Below are 9,815 nucleotides of genomic sequence, written 5' to 3' on the forward strand. Positions count from 1 at the left end.
TCTTTCTTTTCTTCTCTCCCTCTCTCCCGGGGTCTCTCTTCTTCTTTTATTCGTCTTCTTCTCTTTTATTTTCTATGCAGCTTTGTTCAGCCTATGCTCCCCTCATTTCCTCATTTCCTTTTTGGGTTGTAATCATCCTTTGCTCGCTGGTCTTCTTTTTATAAACGGCTGTTTACCAGCAGCCACACAATGGACAGTACCGTGTGACTCTGTATTCCCAATTGGTGGCAATTATACTTTTTTTTTTTTTTTTTTTTTGATTATATCATGGGCCGCATACTATAGAGCAGCCAAGTCGAAAAAGGATAATGTGCACTTTAAGTGAGAATGGCATGTATTGTAAGATAAATCTTTGATGTTCTGTGATTTCATTTAGAAAAAACATATTCAATGTTTTTAAATTCAAAAACAATTATCGTACCAAGCTGGAATATAGAACTTCATGACAAAATCGGTGAAGATTGTTTGAGCAACAGAACTCAAAGATGACTCATCAAAGTAAAGCATTTGAATCCTCTGAGTGAGAAGCTTGAACAAATATTTTCCTGAAGATATGAATCATTGTGTGTTTGTGCTACAAAGAAACCTTATGGGCAGTTAGTAGTTAATTTTTTAATTGAGCCTCAGCACTTGGGTTGAGAATAAGAGGGACTCCGGTTCAATTAAGTCCTAGTGCGGACCAAGTCTGGAAAGATGCCTTGTGCAAGGCATTGACGACCTCTCCAGAGGGAAAGTTAAGATCACACACAGAGAAGGAGGCGCCGTGTCAGAAATCTTCCTTCTGTAATCCCTAATCCCTTTCTTCTTCTGTGTTTGTTTTTGTCCAGGATTCAAGGCTGACTCTGGTCTGTGAACATCCAGACTGTTGGATTAGACTCCTCCCTCTGACCTCTGACCCCTCAGCTGCCAACTGTACCATCTACAGTCAAGGTGACTTTTTATGTAGAACAACAGAGAACACATAACTGCTGCAGTTCTTCTTATTAGGCTTTTGTTTTTTCTCTCAGGTCAGATTTTTTACAACATAACCAGTAAAGCACACGACCAACATGATCACTGATAATCACTTCATTTTATTCAGGTGTCACACCTCCAGAGCTTTGCTACTGTGCTCTGTCATTTATAACTTTGACGATGAGCTTGTGCTTGTTTCCAGGTGAGGAGTTATTCTGCAGGGTGACCAGAGAGCTTGTCGCAGGGGAAAAGCTTCTGGCGTCCCTTTCAATGCCTCCTCCGGGCTCCTCCTCCTCCCCGCTGGCCCAGCTCTCTCCTCTGCTCAGTTTGGTCATCCAGAAACAACCTGTAGTAAAGGAGGAGCCACTGTACCCAGCAGCCCTGCGCTCAGAGATCCAGCTGCTCCCGCAGCAAGCTGGCATGGCCGCCATACTGGCTACTGCAGTTGTCAACAGTGAGTGTTGTGTTCAAGGCGTTAAAATGCTGAAGTAATATATGTGATCAATCAGTAGATTCTAAGTTAGTTGAAGATCAGATAGTCTGACAGTTAATTGATCTTCAGAATACAAAACAAGAAGGAAAGCAAAGAGCAAGAACATTTGTTAAGATTATGTGTTAAATATGTATTTAAAAAGGGACATAAGGTATTTAATACAAGAATTCTAAAAGGGCATTATTCTCTTTGGCCTCAAGATGGCAGTGCAGCATCACTGCTTAACTTCTGCTGATGCTTCCAAAAGTTTCCTGCCAGGTGTTGAGCTGATAGATGTGACTGACGACCAAACACAGACACATTTGTTCAGATTTTTGATCATCATCTTGAATTAAAAGTTTGAGTAACTATGAAGCATTTAGATGATTTAAAAAAAACACATGACAAAACACATGATAATTAATGTTCCCTTAACTCTACAGAATGTCCTGTTACCTTGGATACTCAATACTCAACTTAAAAAAGTCTTACCAAGGGTACAGTGTGATTTAAATTTGCAGTATTCAAGACAGATATTTTGGTTTTCTGTTGATATCAGCCAACAAAGATCTATATCACGTAGATCAGTACCTGCATTTAAACTTTGTGGTAAGTGTTAACGTAAAAAGTTGCAGGAATGCAGGGGGAAAAAATCCAGAGGAAGATGTTGCCACTTTATTACTTTATAATTAATCTACTAACTCTAAGTGTATGTTCTGTTGACCATCAGAGGACATATTCCCATGCAAGGACTGCGGGATCTGGTACCGCAGCGAGAGGAACCTTCAAGCACACCTTATGTACTACTGCGCCAGTCGTCAAAAGCAGCCAGCCGCCGCGTCGTCCCCACCAGAAGACAAACCCAAGGAGTCCTACCCCAATGAGCGTATCTGCCCCTTCCCACAGTGCAACAAGAGCTGCCCCAGTGCAAGCTCACTCGAGATCCACATGCGAACACACAGTGGTGAGAGCAAGATTTATATGCATGATGGACAAAGTGTCAGTGTGTTTGTCTTGCTTTCCTCACACAGTCTATCAGCGGGTATGCTAAATGAGCTCTCTAATAAATTGTTCTGTTCTTCCACAGGTGAGCGTCCGTTTGTCTGTCTCATCTGTCTGTCAGCCTTCACCACAAAAGCAAACTGCGAGCGTCACCTTAAGGTCCACACAGACACACTGAATGGGGTGTGTCATGGTTGTGGCTTCATTTCCACCACTCGGGACATTCTCTACAGCCATCTGGTCACCAGCCACATGGTTTGCCAGCCTGGATCTCGCAGTGAAGTGTACTCCCCAGGGCCAGGCCTTCCCAAGCTGCCCCTGTCCACTGGTAAGTCACCATCACTGTGACAGAATGGCTGAATGGTGATGTGAGAGTACATGTTTTTGTTTTGTTCGGGCTTCAAGGCTGTTGATCAAGTTGAGATTTCATCATCACATCTTCAATGAATAGATTGGATGTACAAAGAGGTTATTACTCGTTGCTCTAAAAGTAAAGCCAATATGAAAATATTTTACCTATGCGTCCTGTGTAATGACCAGCAGTAGGTGAGTCTGATTGTAATGAAGTATATGAGAATATCACCTCACCTTTTACTTTATGTGTTGTAGTGGTTGACATTTTCAAAATGGGTTTATCCTGTCAATAGCTTGTTTGAAGTCTTTTTTTTATCCTCTATAATGATCTTTTATGTTGTGGTTTATGCTGAACTTTAAAGTAAAACAGACAATAAAGGGAAGATAAGCTTTAGTACTCTGAAAGCTGTGATATATAACTTATTACAATGGCGACCTCTTAACCAGGAATGGAGCGTAGAAATGAATGTCATACCACATGTGTTCACTTCAGGCACCAACATAACCAAAGCGAAGCAAGTGTAGACATGAGGCTGCAGACGTCATGAGCGACTCTGTTGACTACTCTCACTCACCTCGTTCTGGACTTTTATATTTCATTTCAATGTCAGCTTCTGTAATATTTGAACATGTGTTAAATCTCCTCTTCAGGTCTCAGTCCAGGAGACTCTGGTGTGGTGCTGAAGTGTCAAGTGTGTGGCCACAACTCTGAAAGCCCTTCCCAGCTTCAGCAGCATGTAAGGACCCACCTAGAGGTCAGGGTTCCAGCCGAAAGGAGCCCCACCCCTCGCCAAGGTACCCCATTATCAGTTGACCACTCCCAGCTCCAGCTGTCTCCCCATGAGAGGGATCCCGTTGCTTGTGTCCCTAAGCCAGACTCATCCAGCCCAGGCGCAAATGGAGGATCAGCCACACCTCGTGATTATGGTCCTCCTGACTCTGAAATTACTGAAATAAAGATTAAAGAGGAGCCTCATTCAGATTATGAGACCGAAGAGCAACAAATGGAGATCAAGGAGGATGGGGGGGTGGGAGAGGTTGATGGAGGAGAGAGGGATCAAGAAGGTAGTGGTAGGATAAAGGACAGTCAAACTGCGACCTCCTCCTGCCAGAATTCAAACTCTCCCAAGAGTCCAACGAGCACAGCTGTGAAAGCAGAACCAACTAGTCCGACCCCTGGTTCAAGTCCTGCTCATATAGGAGGTACAGGATCAGCTGTTCCAGGAGGAGCATTGTTCTTGCCTCAGTACATGTTCAACCCGGAGGCAGCCATTTTGCCTCAGGCCTCAGAGATATTGGCTAAAATGTCAGAGATGGTTCACAGCCGTCTCAAACAGGGCCAAACAATTCCTCAGAATAACCCAGCGGCCTTCTTCCCCTCTGGACCGACTGCAGCTGCGGCAACAGCCACTCCCCCTCACAAAGGAGCCACCTGTTATGAGTGCGACATCACTTTCAACAACATTAACAATTTCTATGCACATAAGAGGCTGTACTGCTCCAGCAGGCACCATGGAGACGGTGCAACATCGGCTTCAGGTCCTGGGTTAGCGAGGGATACAGCCCCAGCCATGGTGCCTTCCAGCGGGGCCCAAGGCTTGTCTGTGTCCCCTCAGGCTGGGGCAGCAAGCAGAGCGGCATCTGCCTCCCCTACAGACTCTGATCCCCCTGCAGGGAGTGGAGCAACGGAACCAAGGAGGCTGATGGAAGTGAAGACAGAACCCCCTGTAGGGAGAGAGGGAATATCATCTTCTTCGGAAGGGGAAGGTGGAGGTGGAAGTGTGGGTGGAGGGGCTGGAGGAGGAAGAGCAAGCGAAGGCAGCCAGAGTCCCGCCAGTGGATCCGCAGAGGACCTTGAAGAAGACCCCAACAAAACCTTCTGTGAGGCCTGCAACATCCGCTTCAGCCGTCACGAAAACTACACCGTTCACAAACGCTTCTACTGTGCTTCACGCCATGACCCGTCTAACCATCGGTCTGTGACCAAGGCAACCAACGCAGCCGCATTCCTCCCCCAGCCCATACGCACACGAAAGAGGAAAAAGATGTATGAGATTCACATGGCGAGAACTGAAGCCCTCGCCAACGCCGCCGCTGCCGTTGCCGCGGCAGCTGCTGCAAATGCCGCAGCCTCTGCCCCGTCTCCATCTGTTCTTGGCTTAGCAGTGAAGCGAGAAGTTTCTCCAGGCGGGGCAGACAGCTCAAGTCCTGAAGGAGATGGACCGATTGACCTAAGCAAGAGGCCCCGTTTAAGAGAGGTTCCAAGGCACAGCAGTAGCAGCGTTCTCCCTGCCCTGCCTCTTACTGACTACCACAAGTGCACTGCCTGCAGTATCAGCTTCAACAGCATTGAGAACTACCTGGCACATAAAACCTACTATTGCCCTGCCACCACCCTCCAGCCCCAAACCATGGAGCAACTTCACAGGCTCAAGAGATCGGCCTCTACCTCTCCCAAAAGCAGGCTTCAGCAAGAACGTCCAGATCTGCATCCAATGGAGGCCAAAGCCCTCCCTGCTGAGTGGGTTTCCCAGGCTCAAGGCACATCATCCAGTCCTCATTCATCTGCCATACCTGCCTCAGACACGACATCCCCGCCCCACACCACCACATCACTTGCTGCAACCCCTGGAGCCGGAGCCAAAGTTGTAGCCGTTAGCTCTGCTCAGGTGGTCTGCCCATACTGCCCTAACAGGCTCCTCACCTGTGATCTTATGGAGCATTTCAAGACTACCCACGGCCTGGTTGTGGCCATCCAGCCACCCCAGGAGATCCTCCCCCAGCCAGGCAGTGTAACCAGCCGCAGCCCCAGCCTTAGTCCCAGGGATGGAGCTGCAGCACCAGCCGCCAGACTGGTCTCTCGAGTGCACAGAGACAGCGTCAATGGGCAGGCAAGGAGCGGTACAACTTCTCCTGTGTCTCCGCTGGTAAACGGCAGCCCTTCAGCCAGGGCTGGTTCACCCTCAGCTGGCTCACCTCTCCCCACGTCTCCTCAAAGGGCTCCCTCCCTGACTTTGTCACCTGTGCCTGAAATCCTGAGAGAAACCATCGGGTCATCCCATCTCCCAGACAAGGCCACTCAGGCTGTGGCACCCAAGCCCACTCCCAGCCCTGGTCCTAAAACCTCAGTCATCTCCCCGGTCCAAAATGGTAACTCTCGCTTCTGTCGGCTTTGCAACATCAAGTTTAGTAGCCTCTCCACATTCATAGCTCATAAGAAATACTATTGCTCTTCCCACAGTGCGGAACATGTCAAATGAGTTATTTCCCTTCTTCATCCCTCCCTGTTATCTGTCTGAGTAGAGGCTTTCCTTCTTTAAGTTTCAAGAAGCTCAGACGTCCCTCCTCCTCTCGCCAGTCCTTCCACAAAGGTGCCAACAAGGCAAAACTGGCATGACCATGAATGACAATACATGACTGTTACTCACCTGCCTGGGCCTGATGCCCCACTGCCCCTAGAGCAGTGTCTGCAGGTGGTGTTACGAACACATTGACTGATATTCCTCCTCACATGGGTCAAAGTTCATAGTACACTAAGAGCTGAGGCGATGCTACCTGCACACGCTGGTGTGCCCTTGTGCCCGAGACACTCTTTTTTTTTTTTTTTTTATGAAGCCCAGCCCACAGTTTAGCCACTCCCAGGCCTCACAGTGTGCTGTTTATGGGACGTCTAAAAGACCTGTCAACAACCTCTTTCCTGTCTCTCTGTTGAACTGAGTTCCTAATGGCAGTCATTACAGTCTGACGGGGACGCTGAGTAATGAAGATGCTGATTATGATGGATCTCCGATCTTTTCCCAGAGCTCTTAATGTTCCTGGCCTAAACAGAGGAATCATGTGGAGAAGACTTGATCATTGTTTATGTTTTTATTATCTGTGCATAGTATAAGATGTCTGAAAAAAAAAGAGTTCTATAATGCTTTTGGTTTCAACACTGGCTCTTTTTTTTATTTTTGTTTTGCTTACTAGAGAGGCAAGCGTTGTAGCTGAAAAAGAAATACGCTGTATCACAATGTTACTAATTACTGAAGGATAATATTTCAATATGGACAGTTTCTTTTCTTGGACACAGTTTCTTTTTACGTTTCTCTTCAAATTGCAAGGGAGAAAAAAAATGTGAAATATTTATCTTCTATCTTTTAGTCCTCACTGATTTCATGTCAACAGAAAACTACCTACCTGGTGTCTGAGAGTATTTGTATTTTTTATTTGTATATTTTCATACTGTCTGAAGGAACTGTTTGGATCTGGGTGTATTGAAGTGTATTTTCTAAGTGTAGATATGTAATATCTTCTCACAGTAATCACTGGGATCACACTGAACTTTGTTATCACGTTAGCTTTTGATGTAGTCTTTAATTGATGGTGAGCTCTTAAAAACCAGCGTTGTTTATTTTCATGCCTTCTTGTACTTTGTTGATTAACAATAAGATTGGATTAGAACCGCTTCCTGACTTCCAGTTTTCACATCAGGACGACGATGAAAGCTCGTCTGATACTGTTGTCACTATACAGTGAAAACGATCTAGCTTCAAAGGTTTCAGAGTTCACAAAACACATCTTCAGTTCAGTTTTTTGGTTTGTTTTTTTTTACTGGCATTTCACACCTAGACTGAGGGTGCACAAAGCACATCCTTTCTTTTGTGTTCATAGAAATCTTCAATTGTCTTTTAAAGGCAGAATGAGATTGTTTTCTCGGGTCTGTTCACGCCGTTGGGTGTGTTAAGCTACGGGTCGTGGACTGTTACTGTTCAAAGATTCAAGCTTACTTCATGAGACTCGAGTCAGATGAGCGCATTGTGGTGCAATTTGACCAAAATGACAAAATAATTGACTCATGAATTATCTAAAATAAACAACAAAAATCCAACAGAAAAGGACAGTAATGTGGACTGGAACATGATTTTATGATTTAAATCCAAACCATTCTGCTATTTAAAAAAAAAAATCTATATATATATCCGGAAATGAAGGCATAGCAGGGAATGGCCGCTCCTCGCTCTAGAGAGAGCAGACACTGCATGTAATGATCAGTCATGTGTGCGTGAGAAGGCAGTTGTGTTCCTCCTTCACCTTTTTGTCCTTTCAAACATATGCACAGTTAACAAGTTTACACCACATGCACCTGCTGCAGTTGCAATTCAGTGTTAGTCAGTGCTGTGAAACACCTTTCCTCTTCTAACATAGAGGAAAACATACAAGTGGACAGTACGATGCATCTGAGGTTTTTAATGCTCAGAATTCATTTTATAAAAAGATTTGATCCCTGACATGTAATACATGAAAGCCTTCCCTCAGGATGTAGCCTTTGTTTGTCAGTATGTGAAGCCTCTAAAGCAGCCTTTGGACCTTCAGGAGACTCTGAATTCATTATTATTAGGAGTGATTGGATCAAGGCCAAACCACATGTACAGCAGTGATAGAGGGTCAATCACTGCTGAAGACAACGGTAACCCTAACACAGGAAATATCTGGACCTTTGTTTATTCAGTGAGGGCAAATATCTAAATATACCCGAAGTGAAGGATTTGTTTTAATCGTTATTGATTTTCCTCTCTGCTGTAACAGACACGTCTTACCACTAAGTGTTCACAATCGAGCTGTTCCGTCTCTGCCAGTCCATAGAAGAAGAGAGCAGAAGCAAAAGAAAGTCACAAACTCATGCCAACTAGTCAAGGATTGAGGAAGTGCAAAATCATCTATTGAAGTTACCCCATTTAATTGCACTGTTGTTGTATAAAAATGTGCTGAATGTTTTAGTTTTAGGGATGTTTTCTTGTAATGTATTTATGTTATACAGAACTTTTCCCCGTCCAAAATGCATCATCGTTCTACTTCAAGGACTGAAAGACTAAAGCCTCGTGTTTTAGGTGCACACATTTTGTGTTAATGATTCCTCTGATGTCCAGTCCAAAATGGAGAAAAACACAATGAATGTCCAAACTTTTATTTTCTTCATACTTTTAATTTCATTTCAGTTCCACTACACTCTTGTCCAAACTATGCATGGGAAATTAAAAAAAAAGTTCTGAGAGACACTGACACTGGAGTGTGATTGTACTTCTTTCAGGTGGCTTCAATATTTTTATGTCCACGCCTTTGCACAACATTCGTCATAAACCTGAGTGGACGTCCTTGACTTTCCTTTTGGAGGACTACATTCACAGTTGCTGCCGTGTTGTGACTCATAAATGTCTTCTCTTTATAAGAAAGTTTCAAGTGCACTGATTCTGTTTGATTCCATCTTTTGAAGAAAGGCTGAATGAATCATCTGTTTTCCTTTTAAAATAATGTGCATTAGTAATTGTACTTGTAAGATGAAAAGCTTTCAGAGCTCAATCAGAGATCCAAGGCTGCTCCAATCAATGATAAAGTGCTCCACGCTTTTTTATATAAATGTAGACTCTCCCTATTAGATGAAGAAAAACTTCAATTAAAGTCTGAAATGTCTGTAGGAGAGATTCAAAGGGCCATCAGTACACTTAAAAGCAATAAAGCCCTCTGCACTCATGGCCTTGAAGGTGAGCTGTTCCAAAAATGTAACAAAATTCTCCAAATCTACATGCACCAACATCTGTATGACATTCACACATTTCAAAAAGAGTGGCACTCAGAAAAGGCTCTTTTCTTTCTGTGTCCATGTGTGATCAGGATTGAAAGAAGTGCTCCTGCACCAAGGTCAGCCATGGCATTCAGACAAGAGGAGTATCTTTCCAAACTGAAAGTCATATTTCAGCCTAAGACAATTGTTCAGTATATGTGGGAAATACAAATGACATCATAATGTCTTTCTGTGTTCTAGGTTTACAAGCCGAATGATCATTAGCTGTTGTCATTTGTTATGCATTGGATATATGAATTATAAAAAAGTGTAAAGATATGACTTTATTTAGCTGATGAATGAAGCATTAGTGCAGTGAAAGCCGTCTGTCATATTCCAAACCTGTACAATTTGAAACACAGCAGTTTATCGTTATAAATGAGGCGACGCCTGCGAGCTAGTTCAAGCAGTCAGCTCGAGCTGCATTGATTT

General features: G+C 44.2%; 1 protein-coding gene across 1 annotated transcript in view; it reads left to right on the top strand.

The window, feature by feature from the left end:
- The window catches only part of zfpm1 (zinc finger protein, FOG family member 1), a 97,594-nt gene extending 88,768 nt beyond the window's left edge, over positions 1–8,826 (top strand). The window contains exons 5-9 of the mRNA XM_079345199.1: positions 828–930; positions 1,157–1,408; positions 2,157–2,390; positions 2,514–2,756; positions 3,434–8,826. Coding sequence (XP_079201325.1) covers positions 828–930; positions 1,157–1,408; positions 2,157–2,390; positions 2,514–2,756; positions 3,434–6,042 — 3,441 coding nt within the window. The 3' untranslated portion in view covers positions 6,043–8,826. The remainder of the gene's footprint in view (positions 1–827; positions 931–1,156; positions 1,409–2,156; positions 2,391–2,513; positions 2,757–3,433) is intronic.
- Positions 8,827–9,815: the final 989 nt, after the last annotated feature.

The sequence above is a fragment of the Symphodus melops genome (genome assembly GCF_947650265.1).
Source record: "Symphodus melops genome assembly, chromosome: 6".
In the NCBI taxonomy this organism is placed as follows: domain Eukaryota; kingdom Metazoa; phylum Chordata; class Actinopteri; order Labriformes; family Labridae; genus Symphodus; species Symphodus melops.